The 26,203-nt window shown below is 46.2% G+C and overlaps 1 protein-coding gene across 1 annotated transcript in view; it reads left to right on the forward strand.

Annotated features, from left to right (window-relative positions):
- LOC146860421 (endophilin-A3-like) overlaps nt 1–26,203 on the forward strand; it is a 650,579-nt gene that overhangs the window by 499,482 nt on the left and 124,894 nt on the right. Inside the window, exons 5-6 of the mRNA XM_085646346.1 lie at nt 20,581–20,673; nt 20,997–21,070. Of these exons, the coding sequence (XP_085502472.1) occupies nt 20,581–20,673; nt 20,997–21,070 (167 nt within the window). The remainder of the gene's footprint in view (nt 1–20,580; nt 20,674–20,996; nt 21,071–26,203) is intronic.

Here is a 26,203-nt window from a genome sequence, read left to right on the forward strand (position 1 = left end):
AATGAACCCTGCTGCGAGTACAGATGTCCCACTACAGTTGAGGAAATCGGTAACCAGGCACAGTGCAGTGAAATAAATCAGACAATTCACTGCGAACAGATCAGAGGGACAGAAACATTGCAGATGAACACCAATCAGGGCACCAACAGAAGTCACGTCTTCCTCAATCTTCTACAAGTAAATCAAATGAATAGAATCTCCTATATTTCAATGCTTAAGACAAACAACTGCATAATAGAAGTTAGCAGAGGGGCACATGAAAGAGAATAAAACGCCGTAACTCTATTTTAATTTCCAGAAATGGCGTCCATCCATTTTCCAAAGCTTGAAGGCACACTGCTGACAGCTAGGAAACCTGCATCTCAAAATTTCCAGGAGAAGAGACTGCTCACACTGTGCACTCCAACCTTCCTGTAGAGGGCCCCAGAGGTCTCTACGTCATTGCTATAGGTCCTCCTGAGCTACAATTTGATTTCCTGGAACATTTCAGGCCCTTTGTGCCAAGTTGCGGCTGTGGCATGCGCTGACTCAGGCTCGACCTAATAACTTATGGGTTTACAAGCAGGTGAATTAACTTCCATATGCATCCAGGAGTTTCAGGCAACAATAAAAAGGTCAAGATAACTATGGTGATTGATGTTCCTACTGATGAGAGATCGGTATTTCGTCTAGTGGTAGTCTTGACTCATCATAAATTTAGGGTAGAGGGTTATTGTGCCTGCTGCAAAGAACACATACCATGCACATCACAGAACTGCGTGTGAGTGAACTATGAAAAATGAAATGTATGTCAGAGAGAGGTTATGGAGACATGAGGGACACTGTCAGAGAGTGGTAGAGCGGGAATTCGGGGAGAAGGAGGTCATGGCTGGGGTGCAAAAAAAACCAGACACCGGGTGCCCCCAGCACTAAATCCGTCCCTTTCTATAAATGACCGTGCACTACCACATCATGTTTTGCTAAGATATTTCTGATCTTGTGCTCCATAATGGACTCTTTTACCACTCTCCTGCTGAATGGTCGTGGCTCATTTGCTACACTTGCTCCGAGTGGCGCTATAATTTTGCACAATCCCTATGGCTTCAGGGGCAAAACACTGATGGCAGCACCCCGACTGTGGAAACAGAGTACGGTTTCACAATCTATTTCTGTAAACTCTTGAGAATTCCTGAAAGTCGTAAGTCTGCACCAGTGCAATGATATACACCTGTAGGAGCACTATAGTGACTTTCTCTAAGATCTGGGCCCTAAATTTGGGGGCATATCGGCAACAACCGGCGATAATTATCTCTCAGCGCTCTTAGCGTGAGGATAATTATCGCCGGGTAACGTGGATTTTTATCGCTGAGATAGCGTGCTATTAGCAACGCTTATCTCCTCAGCGATAAAAATCCTCACGCTAACTGCCTAACGTGAGATTGTTGCTGGAAACCCAGCGATAATCTCACGCAATGTGGCATTAGCTTGCTGATAGGGACTCACAAACTTAGCCATGATATCCACCCTCCATAGGATATCATGGCTAAGTCAGTCCTGAAGCAGGCGTAAGGAAAGTAGCGATAACAGGGGTTATCGCTACTTTTCCTGACGCTATGCTTCATAGCGTGGGGCTTGATGATAGGGGAAATGTCGCTTAGCGACATTTCTCCTGTCATTTTAGGTCAGGAGCGCCCACTTTGCATCTCATTAGAGAAGCAAAGCTGGGCGTAAAGAATCCCCATGCTAAAGCAAGGTTTCACGCGTTAGCGTGGCCTTGCTAATTAGGCGATAAAAATATCGCTGCTTTTCGGCCGAAAACGGCCGCAAAAGCAGCGATAATTTTTTATCGCCTGCTTGTAAATATGCTCCTTGGTTCCATTTTCCCATTAAGTTTTTACACTCCTTCTCCATTATTATTCTTCAAAAATATTGCATGCATCAAATATGTTTTACTAAGCAATGCTTCAGGCTAAGTATAGCTAAAGCTGAACAACAGCTTAACCAAACATTTGTTTTCAATGTTCAAATTTGTATGCACATTTTATTTTAAATGCAACACAATCACCAATCTGGCTTTCATTTTTTTCTAGGTATTTGAACATAATATGGGAACATTCCGAGTGCGCTATAAATGTATATATTTTATTCTGGAACTACTGTCAGTAATGCGAGCTGAGCTTACAGCATTTTCTGAGAGCGCTCACCAAAATAGTAAAGACTTTACATTAATAAACAATGTATACAATCACGAAAAACGTATAGGCATAGACCCAAATCTGGTTTTTTTGCAGATGATCCTCCTTCTCAGAGTCATACGGTGATATTATAAACTGGCAACCAGAGAACTTGTGCTGTAGGGGCTTGGGCCTACTTGTCAAGTGGAGAAAATTGACATGAAAACTTAGTGTCCTTGGCCCAAAACCATATCTCCTAGGCATCGGGTCAGGTGATGGGAATACCACACCCTTGATTGAGTATTCATTTGTTTTCATATATGAGTAAATACGCCATTCTCATTTCAACTTTATAAAAAAACATTGACAGCGATGGGCACATAAATATAACTTACTAGTCCAATCCTTATCACTAATTTACAAGCTTGGACCCCATGGGTGTTACAGACTATAGCAATACCCCATGTGCTGAAAAGAAACTGTAGAACAGTGTCTATGGGGAAAAACTAGTACAACTGAGTACCACAACCGTAAAGTACCGATAGTGTACAGAACCATTTTCCAAAACTCGCATTACTATGTGTACTAAGGCCCTTCACGCTGTGGGGGCTGTATTATGACTGATAGGTGTAAAAGTGAGCAGCATAGCTCCAGACACGAGTCAGAGACTGTAATGTGCTTCGTGAGGCTTCAAGGGATCTAGCATGGCTCCTGACAGGTGTCATAGTTTACAGCATTACTCAAAAGATATAATGCAACACGGTTTCCGACAGATGTCAATAGATGTAGTACGGCTTCTGACAGGCAGCAAAGGCTTTCGAATGGCCCTTGGGGTATCCGAGACTGTAGCATGGCTCCTGATGTTGGGCTGAGAAGCTATAGTGTGGCTCACACTAGCTGTCACACTGTGTAGGCTAAGTCCCTCAACGTGTCACAACCTGTAGCATGGCTCCTTACAGGAGGCAGTTTGCTGCGTGGCCTGTGGATCCTGCCTACTGTATGGGCCTGCAACAGGACTCCTTCCTGCCAGGTGTCAGCACCTGCAGCAGGACTCCTGCCTGCCAGGTGTGAGGGCCTGCCTGCAGCAGAGCCCCAGGTACCTGTAATAGCCTCTAGCGTGACAACTGACAGCTGACACTTGTCAGGTCCCGCAGCATGATTCCTGGCAGGGGTGAGAGCCTGCATGAGGACTCTTTACAGGTGACATCGTCTGTAGCGTGGCCCCTGACGCGGCGCAAGCCCCCTTCTGCCAGCTCGGCTCCCTCTAACCACACGCCAAAACACAGGCATGGCATGACGTCACCCCCACCAGCCATCCAATTGGGGCGCACTGACACCTTAAAGAGGCAGAGGGCTAACACTTTTTAAAGAGGACTCTGAAAACTTACCAGTCTGCGTGTTCAGTCTTGCGCCTTCGTCGCTCTATGCCTGCTTGGTTGAAGCCAGCTCCTCTGCTCGCCTCTTTACTTTCTGCTCTGTCACTGTGCATGGACAGCTGCCATAGCAACCAGTAGCAACGCGTCCACCTACTCGGGAAACATTTGATTTGAGATGCCGCAAAGTTCATCGACTTTAACCAGAAGAAAATAAATAAATTGACACAATAAAATAAAGACCTGAAACATGAAGACATTCCAGGGAATCTTGCACAACTGCATGACCAAATTTAGTGCCGCACATTTAGCCTTTTAAAGGCAATGGGAAGACGTAGCGAAGCGAAACACAAAAAGCTTCAGCGGCTTTTTTTTAAGTTGTTGTACGCGGGCGGGAGAGCGGGAAAAAATAATGCTTCATGCGCAGGAGCGTCTGTTTAGCGGCTGCTGGACGACGCATGCATATTATAGCTGGTTGGACAGGTAAGGCATAATAAAGTGCGTGACTCAGCCAGCCAATTCGATGAGAAAACAAGCATTTCTAAATGCAATAGGACTCATATTACGCAAGCCCTATTGCATTATAAACAAAAGTGTGTGACTCCAAGACAGCATGATTGGGAGTGTGGGGGGTGGGGGTGGTCAGGGAAGTTACAGACTGCGGGAGGGAAGGGTGGGCAGAGGAACAAAAGAGTTTGTAAAGTAAAGGGGCCGATAGCCATGGAAGGATTAAAATGATGACATGGCCATCAGGAGGAGGGACAAACAAGCCAAAAACAAATCAGAATTCAGCATTTCTGATTAAAGCCAATAAAAAACGTGGACGGAAAGTGGGCAGAGCTTCCCCCCACTATACTGTATACTGCATGTCTCGCAAAGCGAACAGCGCGTTGTGCTGCAACGCTATGTGAGACCTAAAAAACACCAGTCCACTGAGGTATTAACCTGAAAGCTCATCAGAGGACCTCTAGTTGTTGTAAAAACTGAGCTAACAACAATGACAACTATTAAGAAAGCTCTGTTATAGAAAGATGCTGTGTTACTAGGAAACAAAAATTATTTCAAAAGTTTACGGCCATCTTTGAATGTAAGCAGATCACTGCTTATTCCAGGTCATTGACGTTAAGGGAAGGGTCTATGGACCTTATCAGTTATATTAGTGTTTTTCAGCATATATGAATGTGTCTACTTAAACTTGAGGGGCAATCCAAGGTCGGTTCAGAAACTTGATGCCAGTATTGCCCTTAAGAAGACTCACTTTCGTTTGTCCTTCACCTAGCCACCTTGAAGAGGTCAGTCACAGTATTAGCCCTCATTGTTCTGGTGCAACTTGGAACTTTTAGATAACTCTTTTCAGATCAGAGTGAATATTCCCACCAAGAAGAAAGAAGCATTGGAAAGGGCATTGATGATGATCAGTTAACTGCTGGGGATATCAGCTGGAGACATATTCAGTGGCAGAGGGTGCTTTGGAATCATTGGTATGCAAGTTGATTGACTCACCTAACTTGGTAGTAGTTTTCGGGACACAATGGCTTAGGGTGCTTAACCCTGAGATACATTGGATCCAGGAGATAATTCACTCTACATCTGAATATTGTCAGAAGACTTGTTCAAGCCCCACAGAAGCCGCCTTTAACGCACACCTGAAGACTCTGTTGTCCCGAGAGGTGTAGCATGTCTTCCTCTCTTCCTAACCTAACATAGCGCCAGAGAGCTTCCTTGGTAGCAGCTGTTTGCGCTTTACAAATTACTTTTCATGCATTCCTTCATTCATGTAAATAATTATTAAAGGTGCTATTTCTGTGGCTGATGTATTTGTAGCTTCTTTGACCGTTACCAGGAATATAACCAAAAATGGAATATAGTTGTGATTTTATTCTGTTTTATATCATATGTTGTCATTGGTATTCATTTGTAATGGTTCAAATGCAATGATATGCAATGTTATGCTATGTGGGTTTATAAAGCACATAGCTACCGGAAGGTTCCCCAGCACTGAGTGAATCAGAAAGCGCAACCTTAACAATCAAGAGCTGATGTCCAATTAACTAATGAGAGTAGATCCAAGTTTTGAGCATTTTTCTAAACTTTATCTCATTGGGTTCCATTGTCAATTCTTTTGGCATAGAGTTCCAATGCTTGGGGGACAGATAAGAAAATGATCTGCCCCCCATTTGGATCTACGAACATGTGGGACCTTCAGGAGCCCTACATTAGAAGATCGTAGACTTCTATTGCGGGCATGTGCTGATACAGGCCCCTGATCAAGGGAAGCTCTCTCCGGTTCAGTCTCCTGTGGGCCAAACATAGGGCCTTAAACTTTATCCTTTCCTCCAGTGGAAGCCAGGGTAAGGAAGACAAACCAGTTTTAGCAGAGGAGTGTTTGGGTAGCTTGTAGATGGTCCTTGCCGCCGCGTTTAAAGCCAACTGCAATCTTTTCTTTAACTGAAAAACCTGATTGATTGAAAATTATGACAGGGTAAATAAAAATATCTACTTCTATTACTTACAGCACTATGAAATAGGAATCGGTGAGCTCAAACATTTTGTAAAAAACTATCTTATGTAGTTATTACTGCTGCAAAGCCTGCACAGAGCATAGTCGTAGGCTTAGCGAGTGTGAACACCAAAATACCATAGGACCTATTCACAAACAAATTTTGAAGTGCGTACTTCTCCTATAGCACTCCTTAGTTGAAACTTATGTGCTGTTGTAGATTGGCCCCACAACATCTAAAATGGGAATAAAATTGAAGATTCATATGCAGTTAGTACAAATACAAATGATTGTCCCCTCTTCACTTCTAGTAGCAGGAAGTTGGATGTAATTCACAAAGGCATGTATGAGCATGTCAAAGAGTGTTCCTGTATTTCTACTTCACATACTCAGGAATGTTTATGAATTGGCCCCAACATGTCAAAATTAGAGTGTGATTCCTGAATGAATTTCAATGAAATTGAAATTGGGAGACCAAAAGGTGCTACCCCGTTCTTTCTGATTTGCAAAGAAATGTACCAATGGTTTGCGATTACTTGGGCAGTCATATAGAACTGAAATGTTACTGACTTCCCTTGTCCTTTGGTAACAAGGACAGCTTCCACGCTTCAAATGACAGCTTTAGAGCTGCATGACATCAGACAGTAGTTCCATTGACCGTTCCCTTTTAAACAACCAATGTCAATGGACAAGCGTTTCAATACCTGCACACAAATGTGAATGCAAATGGTCCATTGCAGGCTGCCATCTATGCATTTGCACCCGATTGTAAGTATTTCCAGAAGAAATCCAGTCTTATGAATATACATGAGGCAGAATATCTGCAACTACATGCAACCAAGCTCTGTGAGTAGTTCCAGATTGGTATACCCGGCGCATTGCAAGCAGTTGCCCAGGTCGCACAGCAGACACTGTGTAAGCACAACATCGCAATGTTACGTGGACAATGATACACATGGAACCAGCTTTATGTCCGTCAATAGCCAACGCCTTTTGCTTGTAATAAAGAATACATATGTATATTTGTATGTACTGTGTGAGAAGTTGGCCTGGTACATGCTGTCCACTAGTTATAGTGGGCACCTTGTACCAGTCCAAACAACCCATATTGATGAATAGGTTTAAGACAACCTTGATTGAAAGCTATCCTAGTGGTAGCTATGGAGAGCAGCCTTCAGGCTAAGTCTTGAAGGAGTGTAAAGCAGCTTGGTTTATCAAATTATAACCGCTTGAATAACTAAATGAAAGGAGAACCACACAAGGTATATATATAAAATATATGTATTTATTTCTAAACACTCTCTAAAAACCTCTTTATGAATTTAGAGAGCAAGGCACACAATAACACAGTTATTAAACTACAGTAAATAGCACAATATACAATGGGCCCCAGGGGGAAACCAAACCATATATTAAGAAAGTGGTATAAGAACCACGACTTTACCAGACACAGTGCCTAGAGCACGTAGAATCGCTGGGACCCCAAGGAACCACACAAGGTAGTGACACAGGAGACCCACGGAGGACACAGCCACAAGCCCCGTACAATTCAATAGGAAAGTCGCGGTTGGAATTTTAAAGAATAAGGACACTTAGAAGAGGACTTTGAGCAAACCCCTTTAGACTTAGGGGGTTCTAGTGTCAGCACCCACAGGAGAACCGGAGTATCCATGTTACCTCACCTAGGGAAGCCGGGTGCATAGGTGGCAAATGGTGTCGGGAATCGTTAATTTCAATGGCGATGAGCTGCAAAGTGCTGCTGCTGCTGTGGGAAGGAGATGTGTCCGGTGTGGCCCAAGCCTGGATCGAAGATGTGAAGAACCTGAAAGCAGAGGGGACAGAGTCTGGGTCACTTGCCAGTGACCAGGGGCACGATAGACGAATGCCCATCGATGTCGGGTGTTTCAGGTGCAAAGAGGTGAAGCTTGACTCCACTGCCACGGAGACCAGGAGGCGTCGATGACAATCACAGTCCGCTGGCGAGCTGTCCCACAAAGGATGACGAGTGTTGGGGGGGGTCAGTTTCTGAATTGGAGACCAACGAGCCTTGGCAACAGCAACCCACGCGGTGAGAGAAAAATGGCTTTGGTGTGGGCCAGCAAGGTCCTGTGGACATCCAAGCGATGGAGAGTCAGGGCAAGTCTGGAGCAACCAGGAAAGCCCATTGAAAGTTAAAGTACCCTTCTCAGGGACCCACAAGTCGACTGACAAGGGATCGCGAAGGGACCTTGAGAGGAATCACTAGATACCAGCCCACGGGTCATTCGAGGAGTGTAGGCCAGCAATCTTCGGTGGGGTCTGGACTACAAGTAGCCCAAAGCACAGCCTCAGGGATCGCCAAGAAGCGAATGCTGCTGCAAATGGTCACAGTGTCCAGGGGTTCGGGTTGCACGGTCCCCACAAGGGCTATGGATCTCAGAGTTGCTAAGAGCACGGATCGGCCTCGGGGAAGCTTGGAAACCCACCTCCTGTGTTGCAAAATCGTCCTTCGGGAGCAGCATCGATGCAAAACGGACAGATGCGTCTTTGGTGCCTGCCTTGCAGGGGAGTAACTCCTTTACTCCAAGGGAGATTCTTTGGTCACCCAACATCGTGTAGATAGTAGAAGTTCTGGTAAATCTGTAGCAGAGTTTCGTCCAGGTAAATCTAAAGTCCTGTAGTCAGGGGTTCCTACTTTATACCCAAGGAAGGGGTGGGACAAATTCCGGGGACTCATCTATGGGAGGGTCAGGACAGAGGGGTGGCTACACCCATATCCTTTGTCCAGTTTCGCGCCAGAGCAGGAGCTGAGTGCCCCTGCAACCGGTTTGCGCTGGACTATGCACAGGGACACCAAATGTGCCCCCAGTGAAGACATCAAAGCACTCTTGGAGTGCACCCACCCAGCCCCAATACACTAATGCCTGTCTGAGAGGTGGTTACACTTCCCTGGAAATCCATTGTCCAGGCCTCCCCTGCTGGGGTTTTGTCCAGCAGCAGGAGGACAGACTCGTGTCTGTGGTTGGCAGCATCCATTTTGTGATGCCAGGGTCTGTTAAGCTGGTACCGGGTATACCGGTGCTATCCTGTTTCTCCCTCTAGTAGGGTGGAATCATACCCCCCGCCCGCAGTTACTGGTGTGGGGGTATGATTCCAAGGTGTTTTACCAAACACAATATGTTTCCATGCAGCCATTCCAAAGTTAGCATTTACTGCAAGGTTCTAATGCACTTAAGAGTATATGGTTTGGCTGCATCACAAACAACCCCAGAATAAAGGTTCCGAAAGCTGCAGAGGGGCTCTGCTTATGCATGGGCACCCTCTCACATGAAACCCAGCACCCTGCCTTCAGGATTGTTAAGGCCTGCCATAGGGGTGACTGATAGGTTTACATGTGCAGTGATATGGAGAGATGTAGGGAACCTATATCTCAGTAAGGGGTGCATACACCACCTTACACAGGCTGCTGTAGCAGACCTGTTGTGTCATATTGCATGGCTTCCCAGGGGTGGCATAATACATGCTGCAGCCCCTGGTAGGCCTCTGGGGTACCTATGCCCTGGGTACATAGTATACCATATACTAGGGACTTATAAGGGTACCCCAGAATCCAATCTGGAGTGTGCCTAAAGTACATGCAATCAATTTTAGGGAGAAAGCAGATAGGCTGGGGTCCTGAATTGCAGGATTCCAGCCAGACTAAGTGAAAACAAGCAAAACACCAGGAAAAAAGTGGGAGCAACCATGCAGTCAGATTCCACCTTCCTACACACTGGACTGCTGCAGTGTCATTCCCATTTTGCTTACACCCTCCACAGTATATAGCATGTAGGAACAGGTCAGCCCACTATTGGCTCCCTTATTGTTGAGTGACAGTATTCTGCCTGTCTGGGACTTCTGGAACGTCCCATAAGGTTCCCAGATGCTGCTACCAGGCCCTTGCCACCACTTGCAGCACCCATTTAAGATTGTCCGTCTAAGCCAGTCAAAGATGGCAGCCTGTGGATGGACTGTCATTGTTGAATGTTATTTTGTAAAAACGTAAATGCATAAACATTTTGTGTAATCATTAAGCGTTTTTGTTAAACTTAAATACAAAAACATTCTATGGCATACTTCACACGATCGGGGGAGGCTCTCTCTACCTGACCTTACCACACAGGAAATCACTGTGAGGCCGGAAGCAGCGCATTTCGGGGCAGCACTTTAGCTTTCCCGCTCATGGGTGATTATTTAAACGGGGCCGCGGCGATAAGGCAAGCCTGTCTGCAACCGTCCGCGTCCGGACCGCGGCCAGCACCAGCCATGCTGCCCGTGGCTTGCCCGGTGCACGTATCTGTTGGTCCAGGGAACAACTACTAAACATGAACATCAGGGACTGTGATTACACTTTCAAACTAGACTGCGTGGGATCAAACCAACAAACGGACTGTAGTGTCTGCTCATACTCGCTTATGCCAGGTTCCCTGCGTTTCAAGGACGCACCTTCCATGAACCCCGCCCTCACCAATCAGGCCCGGACCCACTCCCCCCATGAGGCCCTACCTGATTAACTTCAGATCCCTCCCTAGACACTCTGATGATATCTGGCTCTCCTTGGAGGCACACTCGTGGGATTTAATGTTCCTCACCGAAACCTAACTCAGAGAAAGCTCCAACCCTGACGTCAGTGTAGCCATACCGGCTGGATATCGGCTGATTGGGGTTAATAGGGCTGGTAACAAAACCAGGGGAGGGGGGGAAATCTGTGATTCTTAGAGAAGGCTCGGAAATTTCACACAATAAGATTGAAAACACGGGGCCCCTAGAAGCTATGTTCCTCTGCGTTAAGATCGCAGCTGGCCTCTCGATGGCTGACATCTTAGTTTATAGACCCCCGAACTCCCCAGCTTGCCACCTGACAGAACTATACGATATAGTACCTGACCTTTCGCTCATGCACGCCAGGTTCACGATTTTAGGTGATTTTAGCGTCCATATGGACAACAACAATTGCACAAAAGTTAGTCAATTGGCCGAAGCGTTAGATGGACTCAACCTGACACAGCTGGTCAATGGCCCTACACATGCAGCTGGCCATATTCTGGACCTCATTTTTCTAATGACCCTAACTTGAGAGTAGCGCCCCCCTTATCCCTCACTTGGTCAGACCACTTTTTAATACCTTTCAGCCTGGAGTTGAACTACCTCTTTTCCAGACCACATCAACTCCTAGAGAAAAGGAGAATGTGGCGCCATGTCACCAGAAATATTATGACGCCCGCACTCTCAACAACACCAATCCAATTGTCTGATAACCCTGACGAAGACTCAGTAAACTTAACAGCTGGATGTCTAATGCCTTAGACATTGTTGCCTCCCTCAGATCAGTCACTTCCACTAGGAAGAGACCATCAGCCCCATGGTTCTCCCCTGAACTCCTTGTGGAGAAATGTCACTGTAAAAAATTTAAGCGCTTCTGTAGACAATCCCACGACCCCGCTGCCACGTTAGCTTACAGAAAAGCCTTAAAAATTCACAAATTTAAGCGCAACACTATGAGGGACTACTTCTCCCATAGGATCAGATTCATTGGAAATTCAGCAAAAACACTCTTCAAAATTGTCCAAGATTTTACTAAACCTGTTGCCAATGCCAGCACGGTATTCCCCAGTGCCTTCCTTTGTACAGGACAGTCTGACTTTTTCCAAGACAATATCAAAGCTATCTATACCACCTTCACTTCCACCCAGACTACCTCAGAGCCCACTGTCTCGCTCGACAATAATGATGCGCTGACCAAATTCCGCCCTCTCTCTCTTGATGCTTCCCAGCAAAAACGATTAACTTGCAAATATGGGTCACTGGGCATTCCCTGCCCGGCCCAGTTTTATAAACTCTTGGCACCATGTATGAATGGCCGCTAAATCAGATCTGGAACACCTCCCTGAGCTCAGAAATTTTCCCAGCAGTGTGGAAACAGGCTTACCTCCTGCCGATCCACAAAAAACCGGATGCCGACCCCGCAGAATACAAAAACGTCAGACCCATCTCCCTGCTTCCGGCAACGGCGAATATTCTTGAACAAATAGTCCAAGAGCAACTTTATGATCATTTAGAATCTAGGAATCAATTCCATGACTCCCAATCTGGCTTCAGAGCTGGCTATAGCACGGAGACCGCCCTCCTTGAAGTATCCGAGAGTGTCCGCAAGACTGTTGACCAGGGCAAAGCAACTATGCTTGTGCTACTCGATCTGTCCACGGCCTTCGACACAGTTGCCCACTCCATTCTAAGTGGCCTGGGCATTCAGGGCACGGCCTTGTCCTGGATCCGGTCCTTTCTGGAAAACCAGTCACAACAAGTCTTTCTCTGCCCTTTCATCTCTTTCGAGAAACCCCTACTGTGAGGAGTTCCCCAGGGATCCGCATTGAGTTCTCTCCTTTTTAACGCCTACCTCTCACAACTGGTGGCTCTTATGAAATCCTGTGGGGTGAGGGTGATCTCCTACACGGATGACACCCAGATGATGTTCTCCTTTACAAATCAATCGGAAGCGGCCTTTGCAAACTTCAGAAGGTGTCTGAGTAACATCTCAGCCTGGATGAGACTGAACTGTCACAAGCTGAACTCAGATAAAACTGAGGTACTTTTCTTCAACCAGAAGTCCCCTCCCCCCTCTGCGCTCTGGTGGCCACAGGAGTTGAATCCTCCCCCTAAGCCTGTGGGCTCGGTGAGAAACCTGGGGTTCCGATTCGACAATGAACTCTCCTGTAAATCCCAAAATAAGGCAAGTCTCTTCCCCAAGCTTTGGGAAGTTATGTACTATGTGGGAATTCCTCCACTTCCTGCCTTTGGAGTGTTGAAGAACAGTAGTCCATGCACTAATTACATCACACTTGGACTACGGTAACAGTCTCTATCTGGGTCTCCTCGTTGTCTGACTCGTAGACTGCAAATAATCCAGAACACCGCTGCCAGATTGATATGCAAAATACCCTTCTGCCACTCTATCACTCCCTACCTGAGAAACCTTCATTGGCTACCTGTGATCCGGCGCAAAGAATTCAAGGCACTTACCTTGGCATTCAGAGCCACCAAAGGACTAAACCCTTCGTACCTGAAAGGCAGACTCCAGCATTACCATCACGACCGGGCCCTGAGATCCAACCAACTACGTCTCCTCGTCATTCCCTGCTTTTGTAAGGTGAGGACAGGCAGCAGAGCCTTAGCGTTTAGGACCGCCAAACACTGGAATGCCCTTCCACTCTCCATCCGCATATCGGAGACTGAATTAACTTTCCGTCGTGCCCTTAAAATCTGGTTCTTCACCAACACATAGTTCCCCCACACCTGTTATTCAGTCGACTGCTTCAGCGCAAGGACACTCCCGTTGGGGGTAGCTGTGCACTCTACAAACTGCTAAATAATAATAATAAATAATTCTGTATGTGAATTAACCCTGGGCAAAGCACTACGCTACACTCGCGTAGTTTGCGCTACTTCGCACTACGCGAATTGCACGTAGCACAGTGCAAACACGCGTAGTGTAGCACAGCAGTCATTTTTTGCTTGCTCACGGTCCTCAACGTCAAGTTGGCGACCGCGAGCAAGCAAAATGACATCCCGGCGAGACCTTCTCCTCGTTCGCGATCAGCAACATCAAGTTGCCGATCGTGAGCGTGGAAAATAAACCTCCCGGGGAGATTCTGAACGCAGGGAGGTCAGGTTTCTCATTGCGAGTGGTCGCGTATGCTCGCGACCGCTCGCAATGAGAAACTACCAGTCCGGGTTGAGAAAGCTGCAGCTCGAGTAAAAATCTACTCGAGCGGCAGAAAACTACAGCTCGCACTGTGCAAGATGCCGTTTTCAATGATTGCACAGTGCCGGATGCTTGTCCGCACTGTGCAATCATTGAAAACGGCATCTTGCACAGTGCGAACAGGGTACTACGCAGTTCGCGAAGTGCTACGCGTAGCTCGCGTAGTGCGAAGTGCATTTTGCGTAGCTACGCGTAGCGCTACTTCGCGAACTACGCCCAGGGTTATGAATGCTCACGGTTGCAGTCATTATTTTTTACAAAACAATTAAGAAACAACACATAGAAACCCAAAGTTTATAGACTAACAACCAATCCCAGATCTACTTATTTCTTTATGCATAAAAGAACGATGTGGGAGTGCCCCAGTGGTTAAATTACAAAATATGAAATCAAAATGCAAAGGGCATAATTCAACAAAAAAGTGAATGTGTGAAGATTTAGAGTTCCTTTTCAATGCATTTTCTTTTGCAATTCACAAACCTATCCTGGAAAGACATAGATAACTGCGCCATTTGCCAGGATTTCATGTGTACTCCTTGGAGAGTCATGTGACTTTTACATGCGTAGACATTTACCTGCGGCAGATCTGTAAATATAGTTCACTCACTCATTGGAAAAAGGCAGCGTCGATGCGCAATCGAATATTCCCTCCTACCTCCCTTGTTAAGGACCACCAAGTTTGGAGTGTCTCTTTCCCCTTCCAGCGCTAGAAATGATTTACTCCAGCCCTTCTCTGATGTGAATCTACAACCATTTCCAAGGTAGTAAAGGTTGGTTAAGAGTTTGTGAATGATTACAAACAGACATGGTCATGAATGTTCACTCACCCACAACAAGACTAACAATGACGTGCAAAAACCACACAATCCACTCCTTGCCTCCTTGCATGAGATTCACTCATGTTTTTGTAAGCATTCATGATGAAAAAATACACAGGAGTAAATGTATTTACAACTGCTTGGTATCCTTTTGTGAATACGTTTGTGGAGCAAACCCAGAAATGTTTAGGTATAAACATACATTTAAGTCCAAATAGGACTTTTTGAATTGGGTCTATTGATGGTACTCCCGAATTTCTCACTTGACCAAAGAGTGTGTTCCCGGGGCAAATCATTTAATTCCCTTAAAATTTACTTTCTAGCTTCCAAAAGAGGGAGTGCTAGAAATTGAATTCTGAATTGTCGACTATTTTTACTGTTTCGTCCGAGAACTAATATTGTGTGTAGTTTATTTAGCATGAATTAACCATCACATCGCCCTGTGCTGTATGGCTCGCAGCCTTTTCTCGTGCTGCTAAATAAACGTATTGCAGTTGTAAAACAAGCAGATAGAGAGAGGAAGAAAACTGTATAACAGTTACCATAGCCTATGAGAGAGGAAGAGAGGTACATAGAGTTGAGACAGGGAGCTCGAGAGAGATGTAAGATGGAGACCCGCTGAAACAGACAGTTGAGCTCGTCAGAGAGTGGACAATAAGGACAGTAAGTGAAAACTAGAAACAGGGGAGACAGAAGAATGGAACAGACGCCGGGTCGAGAAACAGCGCACTGTTTCAAACACTCCCCCACTGGTTACCCTCCTTGCCCCTCGGCTCCTGGATGCTCTTTCTCCTCTAGCTCTCACTATATGGCTGGGTGTCTAACTCTTGCTCGGTCTCTCCTCCTGTCTCCCCGGAAACGCCACTACCTGTGATCAGGGGGCAAAATCACCTCTCTGAAAGCGCGGGGCACACTCGCTGGGGCCTCTGGGAGCTGTAGTTCTTGTTGCACAAGGTGCATATCTATTTTATTTATTTTATTTTAAAAGTTTTATATAGCGCTAGCTTGACCCGTAGGTATCAGAGCGCTTTACATACATACTGTAAAGAAAAACAGATGGAAATTGCATTACATAGTAGGCAGGCTGTAAGAAAGCAAAACCAGGGATAAAAACAAATATATATATATACAGCATGGAAGATAAGGTGGCGTAAGATATCGTAGCAGTTCAGGAAGTTCTGCCTCCTGAAGAGCAGCTGTGGTGTTGTGAGGATCGCGTATGGAGCGACCTAACGGGGGCATTCACTTCGGCCTTCGCTGAGGGCCGTGATGCACTAATAACCACAGGAGCCGCTTTTAATGGTCAGTGGTCTTACTCGCCGTTCGCCTGAGTGGCGTACGTACGTGCAGACCTTTTTTTATTAAACACGGGTCACATGACCCAACGTGGCGGGCCTGTTACGTCACAGACATTACAGCAGCGCCAAGAAGCAACAGCGTCAAGGAGCAACTGATGCACATAAATGGCATCAATTCGAGACCTCATTTAGGGAAAGAGTCGGTGCTAGTTGGGGGCTGTGCCACACAGCGCTGCTTTCCTAACAAGGGGCGTGAAAGCCGGCTTCGCGTGTGCTGCTGCAGTGTGCGCATCGCTGCTCGTCCATGGGCATTAACTACAGAGAAAAGATGGGACATGTAGCAAATGTTAGCCATTTGCAAGCTATCATTTTTTAATGACAGAAACAAAAGCCAATACTAAGCAAATGAGGAGTCAGACGCCACGAAACACATACAACAGATTGCCTGGCAACTCAAGCGCTGTAGGCTCAACCTAACAAGCATTGGCATAGCCAATAGGTCTTGCTTTTGGGACCTTATAAGTATTTAGTTATGCAGCACAATATCCTTGGTGCAACAACATCAACTGTTACATGGCTAAGCACTTATAAGGTCCCAAAGGCGAGACCTATTGGCTATGCCAATGCTTGTTGTTTTTTATTTTGTTCATGAAAGAAATATTTATTTTCCTCTTTGTATACCATTTGTGTGCCACCATTCAGTGACGTCTTCAGAAACAACATAGAGCACCCACAAAAAATATATTTACAACATTGGTAAATCCATGAAAATGTGTATCTCAGACTGTGTGGATACTGGAAGTTGGGTGGTATGTCTGCCTTGGTACTTCCTGTCTGGAGGGCCAACCACAGTAAATGTACAGGGCAGGAAAAAATACAGCAATGTTCCCTATGTGCTGTATTTTGTCTCTTAGCACCAGTGACAATGATTTTTCATTTTCCAAAGACAATCCTCCGCTTTGAGGGTTTGACAATGGAAAATTTAAAAAACAGTGCCGGGTCCATCTTGCTGCAATGGTATTGTGGACCAGCCGGCACTCGGTTATTGCCGAAACTGCTCCTGTCATGTTAGCGAAAACAGTTTTGAAGATAAAAGTTTGCCTGGTCCACTGCCATTACTAGAGTTTGTGAGTGGCTGGAGCTGAGTCAATGGAGATGTTACCTCCTCCTCTACAGCCGCTTGGGGGACCGCTTGAAAACTGTAAACAGTGAGAAGAGTAAAAGGAAGGGGCCAGGAATCAGGATGAACTTAACTATTAAGAAACGATCACAAGGATAAAGTTAAATCAGAGTCTATGAATTCTCAGCACAAGGCGACAAAGCTAAACAAGCATTGGCCGCGCGGCCGTAAAAGTAACGCTGCACGACCGCGAAAATCATCAGGGTGAAAGCAAAAGTGATCGCGATGACGCGCTCTGTGCTCGCAAAAATGAAATTAAAAAAACACGAGTGGTGACGCAAGTGGTCTGCACGCGCAACGAAAAAAAGTGCTGTGCACGTCGTTCGCCCTTGTGCGTGTAATAACAAGCTGGTGGCCGGCAAGGTAGCACTTTTGAAGCAGCTACTAAATGTCTCGCCAGAGCAGCGCATGCGCTGGCTCAGGTGAGACCTAAAAAGGGTGTGCAGAGGAGCTGAAACAAATTAGTTGAATAGCAGAACACAATCCCAGACCTCTTTTCTACCCGCTAGTCCCTGTACATTTTCTGCTTTCTCCACTCAGTTTGCTACCTGGTTAAGTTAATTTTCCGTGGTTATCTGTAACTTACGGTTTATGGTGCCTTTGAGCACTTTGATGATCCGGTTCAGGTCCACGGTGACGGGAATCTTCTTGACCTGTTACCTCTGACAGATCGCAATTAAAGGCAAAACTTACTGCGGAAGTTTGACCCACTCCTTAAATGCCTCTTTTCTAGATGGACCTGAGTTAAACCTGCATATTAAATACTGCTGGATACGGAATTTGGGTGCCACATTTCACGCAGATTACCCAAACTGTGCTCAAGTGAGGAACGCAACATAAAATACCATCTCAATAGAGAGTGGGCCTGAACCATAACTACGGTCACTATCGCTTACTCTATTATACATGTATATGAAGAGGGTTATAGAGATCGAGTTAAGAGACAGAGGTAGATAGAGAGAAAAAAGTATTTCATGGGGTTATAAAATTATCTTTGTTCATGTACAATAGTGAGGTCTTGTGCTCCAAGTGAAAGGAAAAATCTGTCTGACCATTAGGAAATGCACTTGACTGTGAGAACCCACTATGAAGGCTCCAAGGAATAGGTCCACAGCAGGATTAGAGAGACACTCATTACTAGGCTCAAGTCAGGGACAGAGAGTGAGCGGGAGACATGCAGGGAAAGAAGGTGAGCATGAGACGGACAGGGAAAGAAGGTGAGTGGGAGATGGGCAGGGAAAGAAGTTGAGAGGGTGACCGGTGAGAAAGAGGATGAGCAAGAGAGAGGCAGGGAAATAAGGTTAGAGAGACATAGGTAAAGAAGGTGAACAAAACACAGGCAAGAAAGAAGATGAGCGAGAGACAGGCGAGAAAGAGGGTGGACAAGAAACAGGCAGGGAAAGACTGTGAGCGAGAGAAAAGAAAGTGCGCTGAAAGAAACAGGAAACAAGCTGGCCTTCCCGCACAACTTGCTCCATATAACACATGCCGCCCTGGATCAGCTCAGTGTCAGTCTGAGCTCCCCTTGTGATGCAGCGGGGTATCCAGAGCACCTCACTCATTCCCCACAGGGCTGTACTCACTCAGTAGCCTCACACTCAGGCACTTCGACCTGCACCCAAGGCCACCTTCAAACTCATTAGTCAACCTCCCCGAGGAACTGCTCCGCTTCAGTTGTCTCACTCTTAAGTATGTGAGCACTTTACATGCACAAGTCATTTCTCTCTCTCAACAGTATCTCAAACTCGCTCATGCACCTTACCTTCACCAAAGCATCTTTTCGTTCAAGTACCACAAATACCCTAAAATATCTCACACAAGCAGTAGAAACTCACTGAGATATCACACTGACTCACCCAAGCACCTCACTATCACCTAAACCTCACTCAGTAAAGCACCAGCAACATCCCGCAATCTCCTGCAATGGCTAGAGGAGCACAAACACTGACCAGTCCCTGTACATTGTAAGAGTGTAACACACATACCGGCTACATTAGCCATCTTGTTTGCCTGTGGAAAGAAGTGAAAAAATCAACATAAATAGCGATAGAACATAATGACGTACAGTACTGGAACTCTTTGCTATGTGATTAAAATGTAAAATGCTTGTTCACGCATGTACACGTCCTCTGTGAAAGATGGGGCTCTATCATTCTATGCACAGCCAACCATTCAGGCACAGGCTCAAAGTGACAATAAAGAACTAGAGTGCTAACTTATCACAAAGAACATGATTCTACTGGGTGTCATGCTACAGTGCAAATCTGTTTTAGAATTCTCTACCTTTCCTCACTGCATACTTACTTGCAAAGGAAAAGTGCTTTTATCTTGAACTGGACCAAATTGCAGAATAACAGGTTGCAGTCGGTCTATTTAAGTGGAATTTGAAACAAGGGTGAGCAGTCAGAGAAGCAAATGAGAAGTAGCTGCCTATTTGGTGACACGCTCAAAGCATGCGCCCTCCCCCTGAAAGAAGAGGGTTACATTCAGCTAAACTCACAGGCTCTAGCAACAGAGTTAATTGGATAACTAGTCACCCCAGCTTGCATAACCCCTTAAAAGGGATCAGCGCGGAAGCTGTGATGCGGGCAAAGTGCTAATAAAATAAAAGGCACACAGAAACATAAAGCCCTTATAGCCGCACAGATTTCAAGGCAGTCACAAGTTCTAGCAACTGAAAACACAAGTGAGCTCCAAACAAAAAAAAGTCGTTTCAAAACAGATGCTACAATGGTAACTAGTGGAGTGACATTTTACTTGGTCCCTGCTCTCTGGGAGGGATAAACTCTGCAAGAGGCATGAAAAATGCATGCCATAAACAAATAGGAAGAAAGAATATGAGAACAACATTGCAGTCAGCAAATACAAGACTATGGTCGGGAGGTAAGTTCACAAACTGAACGCAGCATGTCTCAAAGAGACAGCGCATGCTCTTCCTAGGTTCGACCTAAAAAGGTTTGGTTTGACATTGTAGATTTTAGTGAGGTGCTGGGCAGTCGACTCTGAAATGGAGAGAGTCAATGTATCAAAGGTTTAAAGAATTATTCAACATTTTTGAAGAATTCCTAACAGCCAAGATTGGACGTACACTGTGGCTGAAAAGACAAACATGGATGATTCAGTTGACCAACAATCCTGTGATTTACTTCTGCCTGTTTACCAAATGATGGCGGGGTGTCTCCCTGACGAAAACTGCTGCAAGTGTCAGTACCTTTAGCATGTTTGACATTCAATCAAGAGATGAATCCTTGCTTCTGTGTATTTAGGAGAATAATGGTATCCAGTTGTTGATGTATTACTGGAAATGAATTATGACGACGAGGAGATTAATGGCCTTCTGGCTTATCAAATCAATCTATGAATTCTACCTAGTCAAGCAGAGACCAAAGGTCTTAGATATTTGGTAGCCATCTGCTTGCTTCATGTTATTGGTTAATTTGACTTTCACACTGCTTCCAATTGTCATGTCTTTTAACAGTCTCAACAGACAACCACCACCTGAAGAGCCACAACATACAAGCTTTCATCCTACCGCAGAAAAGAGCTTTACGGGGCCACATCAACCTATGAGGTATGTTGGGAGAGCTTTCATCCCTGAAACACTTAGTATCTCTATGTAGAAATTGGAGATCTTATCTTTTTGGAGGTGTACTCTTGCTATTTTCATAAGCCATAAATTCCAAATTAAACCAGAACGTTATGGTACTAGCTATTTATGTACTACTTTTATTAAATACAAAAACAGGAATGAGTTTATTCAGTCGACTTTGACAGGTAGTCACATTCCTCTGCATCTATTCCCCAACCTCCACAATGCACGCACAGTTGATATTGCTACACAAAATAATTCATTTTCAAGCTTATCTAACTTGAGTATAATTATATTCTTTTCAGTGTAGATAGAGAAACCGGTCAGGAAAAAGGTTACGAAACTCACAAGAAAGATAGGCGTGTTTCCTTTTCACCAGGTAAGATGCAACTTTAAAGAGCAGCACAAAACTATGTACTCCTTTTCAGTTCAGGGATTGGTTCCATATTAGAACATATTTTACAAAAACACTTCAGTTTATTGCTGTACATGTATTTAAAAGGCTGGAACACTATGCCAAATAAAAATATTGTGCAAGCAACAAAACTTAGAATGATAATCACAATTTCCTATTGGATATGAAAGCGTTTTGATTGAACAAAACCACCAAGATTTGGATTTTTGCACTTTTTAATTTATTTATGCTGACATTGGTAATATGTTAAGATCACCCTATGTTTTCCTCAAAACATAGGGTACCTTCTTGTTATTTTTGGTTATTTGCCATATGCAATGCATCCTCAGGGTTGCGTCTAGGTGTGGGCTACCTCCTTTTATGGGAGCACAAAATAGTCACAAGATCAACTAATACTTAGTGGGACTGCCAGAAAAATTCATTTTGAGTAAACTTCAAATTTTGCCCAAAGCACAGCCATGTTCTGATCCCTGATTTCCTCATCTTGCTATTAAAATGAGTATAGCTTCAGACAGAATTTTAAGCTCAAGTTGAAATTCCACCCTGAACTAGTCAAGTAACATAAGTCTTTGCATTTCCTTGCCAGATCTCCTCTGCTTCCAGCCTCTTCCGCAGCTGACTGGAAGACCACTCCTGCAATAGGAGACAGCCTCACCATCTGGCAGCCTTGGCAAGTGCATCCTCACTAGACAGCACACCTCTCCTGCCGCCTGGTCCCAGTCAGTCTAGATCCAGGCTCCTGTGCCACAGTCACGGTGCCCTCGCCACTTTCCCACCTGGCCATTCCCCCGGGTCCTTTCCTGCTTTTCCTACCTGCCATCTTCCCAGCGCCCCCCAGGATCTATTTCAAGGAGGCCACAGCGCGGCTCCAGTGAGCAGGTACTTGCCAACTCACCCCTGCTACCAGTCTCTTCCGCTGCTAAGTGGAGGACCACTCATGCATTAGGAGACAGCCTCACCAGCCTTGCCCGACAGCAGACCCCACCTGCCGCCCTGGTCACAGTCACCCTAGACCCAGGTTCCTGTGCCCCAGGCACAGCGTCCTTACCACTTTCCGGCTTCACCATTCCTTCGGTATCTTTCCCTCTTTTCTAACCTCCCCAGCGCCCCTCCCAGGACCTTTTTTTATGGAGGCCGCACTGCAGCCGCATGTAGCGGGTGCGCCGAAGGCAAGCTAGTCCACACCTGGACCGTGCCCAGCACCAGGAACCCTGGCACTCTAGACTCCCAAAGGTGCTCCATCGCAGATCTTCATGCCCTGGACCCCAGATGCAACGACAACTGCTGACTTGCATCCCCTCACTTCACAGCAGGACCGTTCACCTGCCTCTACTGCCAGTTCACCTCCATCCCTGGGCCAAACGCCCTCGCCGAAACCCACACTACGCTTCCCTTCCAGTTGGCACTACACAGAGCACCTCCACTGCCTCCTGATTAATGCCAGATTACTCTGTAAACACACCACAGACGTCTGGGACACTATCTCCACCCTCTCCCCTGAAGTGACCTGGCTCACTCCCGCATCAGTCCCCGACATCACTACCGCAGCACCTAACGGATTCAAGATGAAAGACCAGGACCGCACCAACAGACACAGAGGGGCATCACCATCGTACATACGGAGTCAATCACCTGCACCACCACTGAAGACGAAACTATGCCGATCATGGAACACCTGAACTACCAGCTCCACACAAATGACAAAACGACCATCAAAGTCATCCTCACATACAGGCCCCCAGGGCCATGAACCGGGCTTTGCAATGCCATCACAGAATTCATCACCCCACTCGCCATCGATTCCAAACACTACATCTTCCTGGGAGATCTCAACTTCCACCTGGACAACCCCACAAACACCAACTCCACAGACCTCATGGTACGAATGGACAACATCGGCCTGTTGCAGCTGGTCTCAGACCACACGCACAGATCAGGACACATTCTAGACCCCATCTTCACAGCCAGCAACAGAAACAGATATAGCCACACCACAGAACTCACCTGGTCAGATCATTACATCGTCCACCTTATCATCGTCATACTACCCTGTACAACCCCCAACCACCACAGCGCCCCCTTCCACAACTGAACCAAAGTCTCACAGCACCAATGAACCAACGCCCTCAGCAACACCCAAACTGACGTCTCCGCCAACCTGAATCAGGCAATAGAAAATCTTAACGCCTGTATCACCAGCGCCACCAACCGAGTCGCCCCACCAAATGAGCCAAAATGCATTAATCAAGATACACCAAACAAGCCAGCTGGTACACCCCAGAACTCAGCACTATGAAACCAGATGCAAACACCTATAAAGAAGATTGTGCACTAGCAGAAACAACACTGATTGGGTCACTTTCAAGCCTGTCCTCAACACTTACCACCGCCAACTCAGAGACACCAAAGAGGCGCTGGCAAACTGCATCCAGACCAAGGAACTTTTCACCAATGTCAGAGAGTTCACCTGCCCTTCTGCCACAAAAAACTCGATCCCCGCCTCACAAAAACTCTGCAACACACTAGCAGACCACTTCCACAGCAAGATAGCCACCATATACAAAAACTTCAATTCCCATCCTACTGACCAACTCAGCCTCCTCACCCCCACAAAGATCTCCAGCGACAACATGCTCACCGCATGGAAACAGCTTAGCACACCAAACACTACTGCCTTAATGAACTCCATCCACTCGGGAGCACCCTCCAACCCATGCCCTCATCAGCTCTTCAACCTCGGAAGTGAGAAGATCATCCACCAGCTCACCACCATCCTCAATGCCTCCATCACCTCATCCACCTTTTCCAACACCTGGAAAAACTCAGAGGCCAGACTCCTCCTCAAGAAATCCTCCACAGACCTCAGTGATCTCAAGAACTACCACCCCATTTTGCTGCTCCCGTATCCCACCGGAGTCCTGGAGAATGCCTTCAACCTCCAAATCACCAAACACCTGGAGAGAAACAACCTACTAAACCCCTGCCAATCAGGATTCAGAGCCACCCACAGCACTGAGACGGGGCTTACCGCCGCAACAGACATCTGCACCCTACTCGACAGAGGAGAATCGTCCGCCCTTATCCTTCTCGACCTCTCTCCCACCACACACTCATCAAACAGCTATGCCAGATCGGAATCAAAGATGATGCCCTTAAATGGATGGCATCTTACCTCACGGGGCATGCCCACAGAATGAGTCTCCCTTCTTTCACTTCACAACCCGAGTGCACGATCTGCTGCATCCCACAAGGCTCATCCCTCGGTCTGACCCTCTTCAACATCTAAATGACACCACTCGCAAACATCGTCAGAACCCACAGCATCAACTTAATTTCCTACACCGACACCCAGCTCATCCTCGTGCTCTCAGTTGACCCCACCATTACAAGTCCAACTTCATGGATGAAGGGCAATTGCCTAGAGCTTAACATGGACAAAAGTGAAGTACTGATTTGCGGCCGCCACACCTCCCCCTGGAATGACACCTGGTGGCCATCGAACTCAGACCCACCCTCACTGCGAAAGACCATCGCCATAACCTCTGCATCATCCTGGACAATAAACTCTCCATAAAATAACAGGTCAACGCTGTCTCCTCAGCCTGCTTCCACAGTCTCTGCATATTCTTCAAGTGGCTCACCATCAGCACCAGGGAAATAGTTATGCAGGCCCTCGTCACCAGCCGCCTGGACTGCGGCAACACACTATATGCAGGCACCACCAGCGAACTCATGAGAAGACTTGAGATGATTTTGAACGCAGGAGCCAGTCTGATCCTTAACCTGCCCAAAAGAACCCACACCAGCCAGCACCTGAGAGACCCACGCCTGCAAAGCCCTCCACGACCAAGGACCGGCATACCTGAACCACCGCCTTAACATCCACAAAGCATCCAGAAACCTCGGCCCTGCCTACCTCGCTCTTCCACAGACCATGTACCTGCTGCTGCCACCACACCAGAGAATGTGCCTTCTCCCACCTCATCCTGGAATGTCCTTCTTCTCTGAATATCACCCTCAATGATCGACTTCAAGAAGAAGCTTAAGACCTTGCTCTTTGACTGAAACCCACAACCCAGCCCCTGGATACAATCCCTGGTAATAAGCCGCTCTATGCAAGTACTGTTTGATTGATTGATTGATTGATTGATTGATTGCTTCTTAAGCCTCAAATCAAGTCTGACTGGTTTTAGATTTTTGAATAGAGCACACTGAAAACCCAAGTGTACAGATTTGAATTATAATGCATACACCGCATTATCCATTGCAGAGAGTCACTCCCTTGGTTATATAGATAAGTTGGAAAATTTACTTGACTAGACAGAGCTGCATGCTTTCACCCGTGAAATCTGGTTTTGAGGATGCCAAATTTGATCAAGACACAATTCTTGATTTTTCAGTGAGGCAAACATGTGTGGTCTATGGCATGATGTTCAGCAGTGAAGCGGCGACAACCAAACGGATTTCCTAGCAAAAAGGTAAGGAATAGGCCTGGGCGGTAAATTTCGTTCCGCTCGCGGAATTTGGGTAATTTCGCGTTCCGCGGAGAATGCGGAATTGCCCAATATTCTGCGTTCCGCTGCTTCGCAGAATTTTTTGCTTGATCGCGTTCTCAAAATGCGTGTTTGCGAGATATTTTCCCCCGAGCACACAAACAGCATGTTCGCGGAATTTCTGCGTGCTCGTGGAGATTTTTTACCGTTTTGCAGAGCTTTGCGTAGCGCGACTACGCAAATTCCGCCCACCCCTAGTAAGGAACATTGTTGAACGATTAGCCTGCTGTATTGCATCCAGCGTAATACCTGAAAGACAGGTTTGCTGCTGCGCAAGGCCATCGCATACATACATCAAGTAATGCAGCCTGTATGATTTGAATACGTCAGAGTGAAAAACATATCTATTGAGCAACAAAGAAGTTAATGCTGAACCCAGACAGACTGCACATCCACAGGGTTTTTGCTGACTCAGGCAAGATCAAATTTTACCTGTTGCATGTGTCCCGTTTTGAAAAAGGTTATCTGTTTCTAACCATTCCTCTAAAACCAAGGCCTCGTACCCAGTCTCTGAATAATTTACTATCAAAGGTAGGCAAAATTG

This window comes from Triturus cristatus, chromosome 3_1, assembly GCF_964204655.1.
Source record: "Triturus cristatus chromosome 3_1, aTriCri1.1, whole genome shotgun sequence".
Taxonomy (NCBI): Eukaryota; Metazoa; Chordata; class Amphibia; order Caudata; family Salamandridae; genus Triturus; species Triturus cristatus.